This window comes from Rhipicephalus microplus, chromosome 2 (genome assembly GCF_043290135.1).
Source record: "Rhipicephalus microplus isolate Deutch F79 chromosome 2, USDA_Rmic, whole genome shotgun sequence".
NCBI lineage: Eukaryota > Metazoa > Arthropoda > Arachnida > Ixodida > Ixodidae > Rhipicephalus > Rhipicephalus microplus.
The window spans coordinates 273,784,785-273,802,434 of NC_134701.1; the positions used below are offsets into that span (position 1 = coordinate 273,784,785).

The 17,650-nt window shown below is 45.5% G+C and overlaps 2 protein-coding genes across 2 annotated transcripts in view; both read left to right on the forward strand.

The window, feature by feature from the left end:
• The window catches only part of LOC142788246 (uncharacterized), a 31,138-nt gene extending 16,586 nt beyond the window's left edge, over nucleotides 1–14,552 (forward strand). Inside the window, exon 2 of the mRNA XM_075884843.1 lies at nucleotides 13,923–14,552. Within this exon, the coding sequence (XP_075740958.1) occupies nucleotides 13,923–14,093 (171 nt within the window). The 3' untranslated portion in view covers nucleotides 14,094–14,552. The remainder of the gene's footprint in view (nucleotides 1–13,922) is intronic.
• On the forward strand, nucleotides 2,983–8,025 carry LOC142777462 (uncharacterized). The gene is made up of 5 exons (XM_075881895.1): nucleotides 2,983–3,248; nucleotides 3,706–3,765; nucleotides 3,837–4,067; nucleotides 4,123–4,236; nucleotides 4,534–8,025. The coding sequence occupies exons 1-5, from the start codon at nucleotides 3,074–3,076 to the stop codon at nucleotides 5,373–5,375; spliced, it is 1,422 nt and encodes a 473-aa protein (XP_075738010.1). The 5' UTR covers nucleotides 2,983–3,073; the 3' UTR covers nucleotides 5,376–8,025.
• Nucleotides 14,553–17,650: the final 3,098 nt, after the last annotated feature.

Genomic DNA, 17,650 nt, shown 5'->3' on the forward strand with positions numbered 1-17,650 from the left:
CCAGTGGACATATGCTGATTTTAGTTTCGTGAAAAAAAAATAGCTCCAAGCTACACGAACACACATGGAGCCAGAAGCACGAAGATTAGACAATACCGTGTGCTGCCCATCATTCCCATTATCGCCGAAGTACCGTGCGTTGCAGCTCCCATAGACACTAGCGTCAGAGTTCCTTCTAGTGCATATGTAGAGAACTCTATGTTGTATACCTGTATGTTCCTTCGGTGCATCCTTATTTGTTTTCGAGCAGGCCTCTCTAAGTGTCGAGCAGGTTTTGTCCACGCTTGGCGTGTGTAAGTTATTCTCACGCGTCCTTCCTGATAGAACGTTTTGCAAGTTTCAAAGTTGCTGGCCTTTCTTCGTGTGACATTACGATTTGTTGCTGTGACAATCATTCCTTCACCCGAAACATTGCACAATAAATGTTCAAATACCTCTGTGCAGATGCGTTTCACTTTTGTGTTAAACCAATTTTCATGACAGAGGGATCAGACTTGTTTTTTTTTTGCTTTTTTGTGTACGCTTGTGCACTTAAATCCCAAAAATATCCGGATATGTACTACTGCCCAGCCATCGCTTTCACGCCAGAATCGCGCTTTCATGCAAGTAATTTCCGTTCAGTGACCTCTGACAATTCTTTCGCAGTTGTTGACAACATCGAATGATGCGCACACTTCAACAGTGGTTCTCTGGACACTTCTAACAGTCTAAGCTGCCTTGCCTCGACTACCCTTCTGCCTGAAAAATACCAAACGTCTTTTAGCGCAATGTAAATCAAGAAGATCGAAGAAAAAGCAGTGGGAGGAGCGATAGAAATCGGGAAGTACGGACTGAGCTCGGCTTATTTTGCACAGGCATAGAATCTTCGCCACTTCTGCCACAAAGTGTTTCACAGGAACCATCTGGAATATGGACGTCAGTGCTTTCTGTGGCTAACCATTCGCCTAGATTTCTTAGAAGCACTGCAAGACGTTCAGAGCTGTGCAACTAAATTATAGTCGGCACCTCTCTGGAACAAAAAAAAAGCACAACCTAAATACTACACTGCAATTTGCTCGAATCTCCTTCAGCTACACTCAAAGACCCAAGAGAGTTCTGGCAACTCTCTTTGCGGGAGTAGAATCTTGTCCCACATTTCACTCTCTTTTCAGGAGTGCTGGGAACTCTCTTCAGCACGAGTAAGAATACTTTCTCGACGGAGTGCTGGTACACTGGCTGAGCGAGAGTAAACAAGCTCCCTCGCCCGACTACAGTCACGCTTCTGAAATATAGTTCGTACACCCTCTGCGCGAGTTGCGCTATTCGCTCGAAGAGTTTTACAATCTGGCAGTGCTAGAGTGCTTCAACCTCCTTCAAGAGTAGAGCCACTCCTGCTGCGCTAGGACTAACTTCTCAAAAAAAAGAAAAATGTCGAGTATTTTATAAAAGCAGTGAACTGCACAGATTCCTTCAAGATTACGTCACATATGCTGGACGGACATTGGTAGGGGGGGGGGGGGGGTTAGAAAAAGAAGGTAACGATTTAGAGCACAAGGTACTCTCATAGAGAAAGAAGAAGACAAGAGCGGACACTCCGCAAAACCTGGCCTCAGGAAGTGCGTCACGACTACGTAACGAACTAGTGCTCCCACCAAACGTCAGAGGGCGCAAGCGCAAAAAAAAACAGTTATAATCAATGCAACAGAATTGTTTTCACAAATTAATAATTACACGCCCAAATTTGGTATATTTTTATACATAAAAACAATTTATTCAACACACCTTACGCGATTATTTTTCTTCAGCCGTACTGTCATAAACACCATCTACCCAGCGACAAGCCCATGCATGACTGACAGCGAGAAGCTTTCGTCGCTTTCGTTAAGGTCGGCTGCGTCGGCGTTTTCAAGCGTGAGATAACAGGTGAGGCACGTTTTCAAGCGAAGCTTGTTGAATGACATGTTGTTGGTCTTGTTGGGTCATTTTTTCAGAAAACGGTTACGCCTGCGCGAAAAAAACACCATGCAACAAACATAGAAAGATGCACACACACACGTTGCGCTTCGTGTGTGCGAGTTTGTTTCTTACGTGGCGTCTCATTCACGCAGTTGTAACCTTTTTCTGAAGCTTGTAAGGACTGGGAGGTTCGCTAAAAAGAAAATTTGTGGCTCTATGTGGCGGTTAGACGGGAACATTGTGCAACGTATGCAGTATAGCAAAGGCGGCACGGCGTCAAGCCGAGGCGACGCGTGCTGCGTCTGCCACGGACGCGAGCGTCTGTGCGCTGAGCATAGCTGGGCAGCTAGGTCGTAGGCTCGGTGCAAAATATTGAGAAGCGTTTGCTCAGCCTCGCATGCTTCACGACGCATTTCCCGAAGGCTCGGAACACCAATAATTCTTGGTATGCCGGAGGCAAATCTGGACTAGCCAAGTGGCCATCATCTTCGTTTCTTCGCTAGCCTTGTGCCACTAGTGCAAGCTGCCCACAAATGTTTTTGACGTTTCCAATATAATTTTACCGCACAAATTTCAACTACGATTTTTCTTCCCAATGTACTGCTGATACTGCGTACGCACGAAGGTGTTCTAAAGTTCCCAGGCCGCGATACCATTGCATTACAAGGAATAGCGGCCTGGAAACTTCTGAAGATCTTTGTTCGTGGTCTTGACGTATATATTTGTAAGTCAGAGTTTTATGGGTCAGAGATGTATCACTAGTTTTGTATTGTGCATCGATTAGCTAATCATTCAAAGGGGTTTGCTGGTACACTTATGACGTGCACATATCTTTTTCGTAATTTGACAGCGAAGCATCCACTTACTAACATTTTCAGACCACGCTGACGCCATGCCGTCCGGCGGTCCAAGCTACGGCAGCTACTGCTGTGTATCGTGGTGCTTCAACAATGGCAGAACCCACAAGAAGCCTGGGATGAGTTTCTTCCGCGTACCACGGAACGGCAGGTGTGTTAAAGCTTTTGTATGGTTTGCATGTCTGTAGGCTTATTGTTCGTACTTGCTAAGTGAGGGTAACAATAAAAAATCACTATTCAAGCACTTCCCCTTTCAGCTGATAGTTCATTGCCAATGCAGGATGAAAGCATGGATGCAGTATGCTGGACGCGATGATCTCCTGAGTAAGCCGGCCAGCCTATTGTACGCAACGTACAGGGTTTGTAGCGACCATTTTGCTGCTCAAAGTTTCATGGACCCTGGGCACACAAGGCTTACAAGAATGGCTGTTCCCAGTGTGCAACCAGCTGCACCATGTAAGTGATTGACTGAAACTCAAACATGTGCAATAGCAGCCACTTGTATTGAATCAGTGGCGACAGTTAACCGTGAAGATCTTTGTAGCCGATGGAGAAACCTCACTACAAAAGTAACACTTGGAAAGTCTTAAATTCTGTGAATTGTGGGCTATTACCTTCCTAACAGCAGCTTTACATTTCTGTCATTTTTTGATGCTCTGGACCTGCGCAACTTGTTTTGAAAGGCTTTAAAGGGCTATTTCACGTTATCTTCAAGCCTGAGTGCACATGTACGTATACCTTTCATCAGTGAAAGCTGCCACTGTTAATAATTACAAAAATCACAAATTACTTGTTTCCTAGTTGGTGCCGTCTCTTTTCTTCCACGTTCGACCAATTTATGCGTTTGAAAGAGCTGTTTAAGTTTCCCCATGCTACAAGCTTTGTAACTTGTACCAACTGCACATATATGCAGGTTTTCTGAGCGTCGCTTCAAGTAGTGACTGTGACATGGCTGCAGAAGCTGCACTGCAAGGTGCGGATGAGCTTCAGTTTGTGTTATTTTAAGCCTCTTACTGACACATTGTCGTAATTTCATCTCTTCAGGACCTGCGGTAGAGGCTTCAAAAAGCGGCTCCCACACATTGAGGTGCCCCGATGAACAGGGTGCGTTCAGTGTCGCGATTTCTTTTTTTTTTTTACCCAAATTGACTGTTGACCAAACCTCTGCAGGTGGCAGCTCCCTTGTAGCTGGTGAAAGAATTTTTGGTGATTTCGTCTTGCCGGAGAAAACCTTAACCAGTCGTTCAGCTGTCACAAAAGGAACTTGTGTGGCCGGTAAGTTGTATGTTCACTTCAACACCAGAGTGGATTGATATAGAGACTTCCGCAGGCCGCTCGCAAGATTGTTCCGACAGCACTGTCCGAGGCACTGAACAAGCTTCACAAGACCCTCCAGAAGACGTCTCCGCCAACAGCTCCACGCCTGAGTGCCTTAGAGAAAATGGTGACTATGCTTTTATTGCAGCAGTTTTTAATGTGCTATTTTATGTTTAGGACATTCTGAGGAAACTATCCTCAAAAGGACACTACGTGTGCACATACAAAATGTAAGGGTGGGCTCTCAGTGATTTTCATTTTTTTTTGTGCATTGTCAACATTGTGAATGGTTTGTTTTTAGGTAGTGGAATCGAAAACTTTGTACCACAGAAAGTTGTGCACCTTGGGTCTGAAAGAGCGAGGAAAGTGCTCGTATGGGATTAGTTGTTCTTCGCTTTTACATCAATTTTTTTGTTTATTGCAGTGCGTTCCTGTGTGCCAGCGACAATGTTTCCATCAATGAAGTACAAGCAAACCATTAAACATCTGCAAGCTAAAGTAGCAGCACAGCAGAAAACTATCAAAAGACTGCAGAGACAGCCTCACCAAGCACCGTCATCGACTTCGAAGGCCCTTGAAGTTATCCGACCGCACGTCACCGAGGAGGTTTTTAAACTTCTTTCTGCACATGTTCGCTTGAGGCCCAAACGCAAGGGCAAGCGGTTTCCCGTGTGGTTCAAGAAATTCGCTCTTCACCTAAACTTCCGAGGTCCGCGAGCATACCGATTTCTGGCTCCGTATTTTTCTTTGCCCTCCCGGCGTTCATTAAGGAGGTGGCTAGCTAATGTAAAGATGACTCCAGGCATAATTCCAGGAATCCTTTCTTCCATTGCAACAAATACTCAAGCTTGGAATGAACGGGACCGAGTGTGCGCTTTAGTTTTCGACGAAATGGCAGTGAAAAAGAATTTGTACTATGATGCTGCAAGAGACGTTGTCCAGGGTTTTACAGATGATGGCACTCATCGCACTTCAACCATCGCTGATCGAGCACTGGTTTTTCTTCTTGTTGGCGTTTCGAGAAAGTGGGTTCAACCGGTTGCTTTTACTATAGGGCACACATCAACACCATCATCTGTTATGCATAACTTGCTGGTGTCACCCATTTTGGAGCTTAGGAGCATTAATATTGCAGTGAAAGCAGTCATTTGTGACCAGGGCAGTTCAAATGTAAGTCTCGCTAACCAACTAAGAGTGACTGTAGCAAAGCCTTTTTTGAAGTTAATGGTGAGCGGGTATATTACATTTTTGATGTTCCGCATTTAATTAAAACAACGCGCAATAATGTCCAAGCACACAAGTTATACATTGGGGATGACATCGTTAACTGGTCGCACATTGTAAGCCTTTACCAATCCTCACATGAGTTGCGGTTGCGATTGGCTCCAAAGTTGACTGAACGGCACGTTCATCAGAAACCTTTTTCTAATATGAAGGTCAGCAGAGCAACTCAGGTCCTCAGTGCATCAGTTTCGATTGCTATCACGGCAGCGGTGTATGCGAAGGTGCTCCCTGCCTCGGCCATCACTACAGCTCAATTTTGTGATCGTATGGACAGGATTTTCGATGCCTTGAACAGCTCGAGTAAAAAAAGAACTTCGCAAAAGCTGCGGCATGCAATCATGAAAAATGATTCAGAGCTGATTGACTTCCTCCGAGGCCAGCTTCCCTAGATTGCATCATGGCAGTTTGTTGGCAGACGTCAACCACAAACCATCGTAGGTTGGCAAATTACAATTCAGGCAATTTGTCAACTATGGGACGACCTCTCCAAAAATTACAATTTTGAATACCTGTTAACACGCAGGCTTCAACAGGATCCTCTGGAGAACATATTTGGCCACATTAGGCAAAAACAGGGTTGCAACACCAACCCCAATGTAGCACAATTTATTTGTGGCCTGAAGCACATCTGCATAAGAAAACTCTTCAAGCTGTCAGAATACGGAAATGTCGAGGATGATGAATGTGACCTCCTCCAGGAGCAGCTCTCGCCATTCTCCCTCACCAGTGCGTCTCTTGTGGATAATGAGGAGTGTGCACAGCCACAGCCTGACGACTTTCCCGCTCTAGACGATCTCTCTGAACTTGCGACAAACATTCACTCCCATATTATCGATGACTCCGCTGCATATTATGTAGCTGGTTTTCTCATCAAACACTTCCTTCGGAATGCATGTGACGGTTGCAGTTGCCCACAGTTACTGAAAGACGACAGTGAGACGCTTAAGGGTACCCACCAGTATTTCACAATGCTCAAAGCATACCACGTCCCCAGCAAACTTTTTGGGAATCTCACTGTGCCATCAGAAGCAGCTTTTGCATACGTACAACAACTTGAATCTCACTTTCTTGCCATAATTGAGGCCACTGCACATCACCTGAAAGTGTGCGATGTTTTGTATCACCATCTGTCAAGTGTTGGCGATTTTCATTTCTGCTCTGCTGGGTGTCGCGCTAAGTTTCTGAAAATGTTTTGCCGGGTTCGCTTATGTTGGCATGTGCGTTTTGTGAACCGAAACTTAGACAGGGTTAGGTTCCAGTCTTCAATCTCGGGCATGCAGCTTGACAAGTTCAAAGGTTAGCAATTAGCGGCGGGTTTACACTAAAGTATTCGAGTTGAGCCGAATCCTGCAATAGCTTTGTTATGTTATTACTTCTTTACAGCAGACTTCATTATGGTCTTATATGCTTATATACTTCATTATGGTCTTATATGCTTATATTCAGTTCAACTGGACTAACCACTCCTTCGTTGCATTCATTGTTTTGGTTACCCGCTATGAGGAGTACGAACACTGTGTATTCGCTCGAAGTGATTTGCATAACCTTAAAAAGAATGTTGGGTATCCTGTCTGTATTTTTTGTAGCAAATACGGGCGAACTGTACACTTTACTGTGGGTCGCTTGGTCACTGTGTATGCTTTATCTCTCCAGCTCAAGTAATATATCGATAACAAAACCGCTTGTTGAAATGTCTTCGAGCGGGTAAGGAACACAGTATGAAGTGGGCACGGTTAATGTTATCACGCTTTTCGTATTTTAGCTTCTCATCAACCTCCTCATCTTGCCCATCAAAATTTTCAAAAGAATACCCAAACTTGTAGCGTTTGATGGGGCTGCGGACGCTGCCATTTTATTTTTATATAGCTTGTGAGTGATAACGTACGATGTAGAGCCTTTGTGAAAAATAATGTGCCAAAGTGGTTTCCTTCTGCTATTTATTAGCCCTGTAATACCGCTCTCGTAGCACCAATTAAAGTCCACAATTCTGGATAAAGTGATGACTACAATCTATTTTAGCTCGTAAGCGTCACAGCAACACCCAGACGCAAATCACTTGGGATCTTAAGTTTTTGATGAAGGCGACGCATAACAAAAGCCACAAGACCTGCCAGTGTTGTAGCATAAAGTTTGTCTTTCACGTAGTGAGCAAGCTGCAAAGCCCTACCTTTCTGAGGACAAGCAGGCATCAAGTCTGCTTTTTTTCATTTTGGACTAGCTGTTCTTAAGCACAGCCAGCACACTGCACCTTTGCCTTTCTGCTATATTGTGTCGTGTGGTTTCTGTGCGCTCTTTTTTTCTATGCATTATTTCGGTTAAGCCCAGGCGTGATTCGCGACTTCATTGCTGTGTATATGTCACTTCTTCCTTCTTCATCAGCATTGTGCGCTGTGGTTTTGCCATAGATCCTTACTTACCCACTGGCCCGGTGTGTCATAACTTCACCAGCTTCTCGGCTTCTGCCAACTCTAGCGATGTGTGCGTTGTCTGTGTTCTCTATGTATTTGTTACAATATTTGTTACAATTTATTTGTAAGGCGAGATGCATTTGTTGTCTACCTTTGTCATATTGTGCTTTTTATATTCTCATACTCTACCTTGCCTTTGAATAAAACATTGCGGATGCTCTGTTTCTTTGACTGATATATACATTGATCACTTGTTCCAAAAGAAAAACACAAGCGCGATGAATAAAACAATAGTGAATTATCATTACCTGCATCTCTTTTTATTATACTTTAATCGAAATAAAAATTACGTCACGACCGATTCGCACGAACCACTGAACAAAACAAAACAGGGAATCGCTAAATCAAAACGACCTACAAAAACTATCCATTTGGGCGATGAATAGTGGTCTGAAATCATGAACTTTCGACATAGCCAAACGTCGGTTATGCAAAGTAATTCAAAATTTGCGCCAGTGAAACCAAAACCGGAAGCGCACGCCACTTGCTCTCATCAACCACTAGGTGTGCTAGAGTCGATTGGGCCGCTGGGGTCTACGGGAGTGTCCACTCTTCACCTTTTTTTATTTCTCTATGGTACTCTACTACGGGAGAGCTTAAAGCCGTCCCGAGAAGCTTGACATATACAAAGAGTATACTGCAGAAGAGTCAGAACATTTACCTTACGTGCTGCAGTCAACCGTTCACGCAGCAACCAGTATTCATACTCATGATGTCCAGCCCTTCAGTACGGGTGGCGCTACATTTCTATTACGCGTTTTGAAGAGCAAATATGAATTTAGCATGTGTAACTATCTAGTGATCTTTAGTTTCTCTATAGGCACGTCGATCTTTTATAATAAATCTACATGACTTACAACACCGTTTTCAATACTAAATTCCAATTACCAGCTGGTATTATGTCATATCGACTCAGTGCAGTGAAGCCACTTGTGCCCAAGCCTGAAAGGATTACTAGTCGCTTACAAACACAGTTGGGACGATCTGGCAGCAGTGCTGGCCGAAAAATAATCTACGAACGTTACGATCCGGCGTTCGATTCGATGCCGCGGTGTGTACTTGGCCGCCAGAAAAATAACGCTGGCCGGCAGAACCACAAATCAAACGCATCTCTGGCAATCCTTATAGTTTTGCTTACCTCGTCTACACTTTAATACAACAGTTAGAGGCTCGAGTGTCAATCTTCGCGAGCCACCTGCGCCGAGATCGGTGCAAGGAAATGTGACCCGTACGAGTACAACTCTCAGCGAATATAGGCCTATAGCTTACCAGCCGAGTACGTCATACATGCCATCGGCATTTCTGGGTTAGATAATATGCTAAGCCGAGGAGTGTAAAAATGACTGTACAGCAGACCCTTGCCATTGGTAACTTGAATGAATCATTAGGGAGTTTTAGAATACCGTTTGCGAGCGCTGCGGGCGTTGCGGGCGTAGCGGGCGCCATATGTGTTTTAGAATAGCGTTCGCCCTACTGCGATCCGCAACGCACGATCGCAGCGACACCGTAGCCTCGAAACCAGCGCTTGCGGGCCACATGCGGGCACGACCTACTGTACTTCTGACCTGCCCAGCTGGCGATGGTCTACGGAGCTGCCTGCGCCGGCTAAGATTCCGAACTTCGCCGCCTAGGGAGCACTCGAGTGACCCCAGCTGAGCGCCGGTGAATGCATGAGAATGCGTGGGTTGCATGCGTGAATCGCAAATCAGGTACAAACACATGTATCAGCGTGCAAAACAAGAAAGAATGACGACGTAGACAGGTTGGCCACCAAATGTTTATTTAACTCATGATACCAGCTATATGTGTATACAATGGTAGACTTGTTGCCGTTGTGTTACACTCAGCTGGCTTGCATTGGCTGTCTGCGCAAGAAAGGGCAAGGACTATGACGCCTGACAGTGTCCGCGGCATCCGGCGCGCATAGAAAACAACCCAATACAGACAATTTTGCGCATAAATACCTTCGTCTCAAATGGCAAATATAGATCTCGGGTAGCTGAATAATCAGTGAGAGACACTCTGCAACTGTTTTGAAACGAAACTGCACACAAAATTACTTATTCAACGCTAATTCTTCACACAATGGGTGTGTTTCGAAACCTAGTTGCATAACCTCATGTAGTGACATGGTTTCCTTATGTGCACTCGTGTTGTCTTTTCTTTATTTTTTTTGGCTAATAGTTGTGAGTATAACGCGTCGTTGTTTACTTTCTTGAGGTTGTCGGTTTATTATTATTTTTTGTGCTAATATGCGTCTCAGTCTGTCATGCACCACCAACCAGCCCAGAAAGTCACTCCTTTAGAGACGCGTAGTCTTTTACAACACAGAAATCACCTCGATCCATTTTTCATGGACCTCGGTCACTGGAAACTCATGAAAAGTCACATAAGGAGTCTTCCCTTGCCTTGATTCGCAGAAAGGCACGTAGCACACTACTATGATGATGGTTAATTTGCACCAAGAAACCTCGCTTCGCTGGTGTACAAACTGCACCGACCTGCACGCTTCTGTCGCAGCTCGGCACGAGCAGGCGGTAGCGAAAGATCGTCATTATAACTTTAGGTTATTCAAAAAAGAGGTTTTTATTTATTTTGATCGTCCAGAGTGTATGCACGCGTAAACATTGCTGCTTTTCTCCCAGCTTCACGCGAGCAGACGCAAAAAAAAAAAAAGCGCGGTGACCCATGTTTTGGCCGCCAGCAACCGGTGCGGATGAGGTAAGTTGCAGCGCCACAGGGCGCATAGCGGCAGGCACTAATGCCAGCAAGGGCGTGCTGGCGCTTCGCTCGCTGGGCAGGTCAGTAAAATACAGAAGGTCGTGTATGCGGGCCGCCATCACCACCCGTAGCTTCAAAACCAGCGCTTGCGGGCCACATGTGGACCGCCATTACCGCACGCAATTTCGGATTTTTTTGCGTGCGGTCCGCGAACGCCGACTTGCGTACGACGCATGCGCAGTGGCAGCGACCGCACCGCAAGGGCTCGCGGTGCGCTATTCTAAAGCTCCCTATTAGAGAGTTTTAGTACTGCGTACGCTGCGTACGTGGCGGCGTTGCGTACGTAAGGACGCCACGTTCTGCGTAGTGCGCATGCGCAGACCGCAACGCGCACGTATCGCGTTACGTACGCAGCTGCTACGTACGCACGCATGAGATGCGTGCGTGCGTACGTATGAGGTGATCGCGCCGCTCTCGAACAAATTCGCGACAGCGCGAGACTTCGTTTTGCAAAATGGCGGCATCGAAGGCAAGCACCGACCGGCTCTGTGGCTTAAAGTATGGCCATAACCTGGCTATAACACTTGGATTGGCTCACATTGGCTGTCAACAACACGTGCTTCTATTTTGATATACCAGATGGCGCAACACGCTTCACGCTCGTTACATACGCGGGTACTACGGCGTACTAAAAGCCGATTAGTGGCAAACGACGCCACGTAACGCAAGGCGCTTGCGTGATGCGTATGTAGCACCATTCCGCAGCACTAAAACTCTCTATTGTTTCTTGCGTACGGTGTGCGCACAAAGAGAGATGAGCATCGATGCGACGCACTTTCAGCCTGCGGCGCAGCGCACACGGGCCACCGCCGACAGCCGCCGGGCGCACTCATCGGCACTTCTCTGACTCACACGTGCAAACACAGGCTTTTCGTTCGGTGCGCGTTCATAAAGTAACACGATAAGACATTTTCGTGCACGTGCAATTCGATTTTCACCTATCGGCCATGCCGTTCCAGCTATCGGTTTGCGGATGTAAATCAGCAACACGGCCGCTGTGGTATAGCATATCGTAGCTTGCGCACAAAAGTACACCTATTCAATCAACTAGGCGCGTACTTATCGAGCATTACCGTCGATATCAAACTTCGGCGCACGTCAACCAGCAGAAAAAGCGAGTAACTGTTATTGCACGCGCCAGCAAGTCATCTGCATCAGGTTCTCGGTAATTTCTCTATGTTTTCTTTTCTATGTTGTGAATCCTGAAAGAAACATGGCGTCTTGGCATTACTGGCATGTATAACGCGTGAACGCCAGTAGTCCCCGTATCATGAAGATGGAAGGTTTAGTTAGGAACGAAAATCGTGCATGCATATGTTCAAGCTATACGACCCGTGAAGCGGAACAGCGTCTTTTCTTCTAACCAGTTTTTTACCCTGCAGGGAGCCTATCACAACGTGGCTCAGTAATGAAGAAAAAAAAATGGCCCCGTATCTGCATGTTAATCTGCAAATGTCATCGAAAGACGATAGTCTCGTGTGTGGAGAGAGTGAACAGAACATTTATTTGATGTTCTGCGAAAGAAAATCGGTGAATGGTATTCTGTGCTGAGATTGTGCAGAGATTTACCTTGTATACTCACGTTGCAATTGGTTTGTTTGGTGAACTAGCTTTTGGCGACGCTTTAGGTGTTGCCGCCGTTACTTGCATCGAAGGGGTTTTGTTGTGACGCTTCGGTAGTGGCGCTTCGGGAACTGAACCTTCATGATCACACAAGCATGCTTTAGAAGTTATCACCGAAAGTTATCCTATTACTCGACGCATTAAACTTACCTCTGAGGCGTCTACGCTCAGAGGCGTATGGCTACGAGACAGTTTTATTGCTTTGCGGCGTCAGTGGTAACGTGCAAGCGCTAGATCAGCAAGGACGGAGTGCCAGATCCCATTCACGCCTCATCGGCACGAGAGTTGCATAGATTGGGAACTCCACTTGAGTAGCAGAGAGTTCGCACTCTCTTTTACTCTGCATTCAACGAAAGAGTATGTTGCGCGGCCAACTCAACTCTTCCCTACTCTCGCACGGAGGACTCTGGGGAGAGTAAAACAGTCCCTCTGCTCTTGCAGTACTCCACCGAATTCTGTGAGTGTCTACCCTGCACGCGACAGGTAATGGTACCCTTAGAATCTGCTGGCTGGGTACGGGCAGACGCAAAAGTCAATAATTGATTCGATAAAGGCCTGAAGAGCACCTGCAATACTCATGATACATGATGCATTGGCGTACTGAAAAATTCTATCACGCATTTAAGGTCATTGCATTTATAACTATCTGCTTGAATGCTCCATGAGCGCGAAGGTTGTCATTTGCTCTAGTTGACTAGTCATGTTACGTACGCACTCGAGCGAGCTTGAGTCTGTGTCGATGATATATGAAGGGAAGTTCAGAATAAGTTGTTCATACTCGCTTGCAGTGTTAAGGCAAGATGACTGCCGTAACAACGTATATCTGTGTGTGCAAGTACGTGTTTGAAGACATTACGCACACGTTGCGACACCCGACTCCAAGTTGGTCTGTCGTCTTGACGTTGTCGCTAGCATGACGCTAGTGTAATCTATATGTATGTATGTATGTATGTATGTATGTATGTATGTATGTATGTATGTATGTATGTATGTATGTATGTATGTATGTATGTATGTATGTATGTATGTACGTATGTATGTATGTATGTATGTATGTATGTATGTATGTATGTATGTATGTATGTATGTATGTATGTATGTATGTATGTATGTATGTGCGTGCGTATGCATGTATGCATGCATTTACGAAAATATCGCGTAAATGTTTACGTTAGTGGGTGAATGAGCGAGGGACATAAACAATCAATTCATTGGCAGGAAGGTTGGCCTTCTGTTACACGTTAAAGTTCCGTTACTATCTCAACTAATAAATGGTGACAGAGATCTAAAGGCGAGATGAATCATGATAATATGATAAACAGAAGCATATGCACAATCTAATCACCTTATGGGATGCGTAATGCCGTTTGTAGAGTCCAGTGGCTGGTGCAAAGGCATATTTTTTATTTATTTTCATTTACAGGTACTGCAATCCCCATAGGTGATTTTAGCAGAGTGCAAATACATCGTCATGGTGGAAAAAAATAGGCAGCAAAACAACAAAGGGCAGCAAACCTTGCTTCCACAAAATACAACACAGATAAATACAGATAAATACACATACTCATGTCACTTTTCTTTGTGCGTGTGAGAGAGGGAGACGGAGATATCACGCACTTGCGCGGGTTATAATCGGTACTCAAATGCTTTCTGGCAGGTGCCGCAGCTTGTGACGGCTGCCGTGTCCAGTCGGAACCTGAGCTTTTACGACAACGGAACCGCAGTGCCCGAGCAGGAGGAAGCGGAGCCTGCTGTCGAGGCCGCGGTGAACCTGACCCTGCTCGAAACGACGCTGCAACCAGTGGCTGCCACCAATCAAAGCAGCTAGCCAAACCAGTCGAGACCGTGGTCGAAGGACTGTACAGAGGCTTGGATTGGATCGCGGCCTACTTCGGCGTACAAATGCGCAAGAAGCCGCACATCGACTAACGAGCACTGGGCGAAAGTGCGCATTTGCGTCTCCAGATCCCGCAGAGGCTGCAGTAATCTTTATAGAAACTTTGCATTCTCTACTTTTTCTTTAATCTCTTCTCTCGGACTTTATCCTTTCTTCTTACTTGTTAGTTTTGTTCTTTTTTTTGCTAAAGAACATCTTCTCACGAGTTACCTTACCGTTTACTGTTAACCGTGTCGAACAATCCCATAGCTTGTCACGTCTTTGGCCTTATCTCTCTCTCTCTCTCTCTCTCGTGAACTGCAGCGTATCGCTCGTGGTCAACTCTACACTGTTGTTTTCATGATCACTGCGCCTCGGTAAACCACAAATACGACTGCTCTCCTTATCCTTTGTTTCTTCTACTAACGCACAAAACCTGTGCACCCGTCTTCACTGGAGAGGAGGAGGAGCGTAGTCTGAAATCGGTGAATTTTCTTCCCTCTCCACCCGCCGTTCGGCTAGTACGCTATAGTTCAGCTATTGCCGCTGTTGTGTGAAGATCGATGCGTCTGGCATGCGCAGCGCGTGTGACGTCAATGTGTTTTAAATGCGCTAAAGCAGTTGTACTGTTAGAAAACTGGAATGTCGGACGAGAACAGGTCGACAGGCTACCACGGCACTGCGCTTGGCTGCCACAACAACTATCGAAAGCACAAAAGGCTGGCAGCCGAGACACGCGAGGTGTAAGTTTCTTCGTAATGACTTTACCAGGTCACAGGCCTCCTTTTCCCGACAAACATTTTACTACATGTGGTGTCTCTCCTTGTGATCGTTTCCTCGTGTACACCAGCTTGATTCCGCTTGGGTACTGGTACACGTACACTTCATCCTCCGCAGCAAAGAGAAGCAATGTCGAAGCTGACAGTTAACACACACACAAAAAAAGACCAGAATTCGTCTGTTGTAACATCAACATTCCATATTTTTATGCAACACCCATAAGTTATAAAGCCTGCGGCTACTTAAATCTATGCGCGTGCAATTTCAAGATTATCTAACGAGCGCTTCCCAAATTGCATGGCAGAAAGGCCCGTTTAGCCGACAGGAAAATGCCTCTAGTGTTTTTTAGATGACACATCATTTCTCGACTTGTCAATATTGCGACAATAACTGAGGCAGTTATGTGACAACTGGACTATTTTATTTTTTTCGTGGCAGCCAGAATGGGAAATTTCAACCCACATGAGTTATTCCCTGAACTTGTGCGCTTGTCGCGATGCTTTTTAACAACAAAAAAAAACCAACAAATTACGTTACCAAGAACAGGCGCACTTACGGCGTATCGCCAGTGGTGGCTGCTCGCGCCGAAGCGAACTTACGCCATGCAGTTGCCATGCTTCCAGATGTGCAAAACGTCAATTTTCATGTTCTATTTGTGTTATTTCTACACGGAAAATTCAGCTTCTCTGTCGTACATCTGCTTTTTATCCTGCGCAACGATCAGACACAATCTCGTGACTACGACGAGGACACAGGCATCGGGGTATAATCGTGCTCGGTTCCATAAATTTTGTAGTGGGACGATCTGAGCGAAACAAGGTGGTCTGCTAGTGATTACTGAGCTGTGTTAAACGTAAGGAATCACTGATTTGATTGATATGTTGGGTTTAACGTCCCAAAACCACTATATGATTATGAGAGACGCCGTAGTGGACGGCTCCGGAAAACGTAAGGAATCACGGCAAATAAATCGGAGTTATCTTAAGTGAAGCTGGCCAATGGCGAACGCATTCGCTCGTCTCAATTTACGTTTCCCCGATTATTTTGGCGCACGTTAAAGAACCCCAGGTGGTCGAAATTTCCGGAGCCCTACACTACGGCGTCTCTCATAATCAAATGGTGGCTTTTGGGACGTTAAACCTCACAAATCAATCAATTACGTTTCCCCGATTACTTTGGGAGTTGTTCGAAAACTTCACGCTAGCGCATACTCCCTGAACGCCGCAAGACCAGCTCTATCAAGACATACTAATTACCCATTCACACGTGCTGCTTAAGGAATGCTGTGAAATTCTACTCACCTCTTGTCTATTGTGGGCGCCGCTGCTTTCCGCTTCAATAATTTCGAAGACGAAAGCGTGTCGATAACTCACTAGTGTCTTTACACTCGCGAAGCGTTCATGTGTTTTGACTGCGCACCGCAAAGAACAACAATATCCTGTGCACTGATCGCATAAGCTGCATACACCGCCACAGATCACACATCAACCGACACGGCGGCGAAACATGGCAGACGTTAGACGGTTCTGCGGCAAAAAAGAAAAAAAGGCAGCATCCACGTGAAAATAGTCTATAGCTTATGTGTTTATCCATCTCATGCTGACGTTCCGAAGAGGCAGATGCTGAATACGGGGATTCGAGCTTGCAATTGCGTGCTGCTTGCCAACTACTGGAGGCGATGAGTACCAGTAGCTTCTATTATTAATTTGTCTCACCTTTGTCCCTTTTTCTTGGATCATTACTGACTAAATGTCCTTTATTTATTCCTGTTTAGCATGGCAGTTATTTATGTGACGTAGTTTCTTTGTCTGAAGCACATTTTTTTTAATTCGCACAGTGATTAGATGAGTGTAGAGTTCGTACTCAGAAGCGAATTCATTCCCGCGTAAACATTTCTTCCGTGCCGCGATCTTGGCACGAGAGAGTGTGCGCACTCTCGTCTCACACTAGAATAATGCTTAAGCATGAAGTGAACGCCACTGTTAGAGCCGTTAACTGAGAAATTGCACTTGTTTCTTATCTCAGCACAGTCTATTTACTCTCGTTGTCGTATAGAGTTGAACGCAAATTGGCACCTCTAACAAATTGTAGTTCATTTGGTTGGCATTTTCAGATGAGACATAGCAGTGTATTACTATACCCCATGAGAAAAATATATGGCTGCGTCTTCTCGACACTTGCCTATAAGGGGCAGAGTTCTGGAGGCCCGAAGAAGTGGTTCAATTGAAATTGAGGACGACGTAGCGAGCCATGGAAAGGGATATAATAGGTGTAACCATAACAAGAAGCGAGCAGCATTGGTAACGGAATGAACACGCGTTAATGCCACCTTATAATCGTAATAAAGAAAAATTGGCATGTGCAGGGCATGCTGATAAGAAAAGAAACGCTGCTCATTGAACATGACAGGTGTTACAAATAAAGGAGGAAGAGGAGGGCGGCAAGCACGTGCAAAAAGAAGGTTGAAGAGTTGGTTTCGCAAAGATTATGGTGTCGGCATCGTTGCTTGTGAGTGAAAAGTCATCACCTTATGCCTGACCGAAAAATCGAGAAGGATGGAAATAAAAAAAAAGTTACAAGAGCAGAGTATACGGTCCGCACTGGGGCTTTTTGGGTAAGAGTGGGGACAGAGCCTGGGTCGTTTGCGAGGTAAGCAGATGTTTTACAACACGGCCACGCCTCTGTTTGCGGAAACAGTGAAAAGATGTTCCTCTGCTTGGAACTGATGC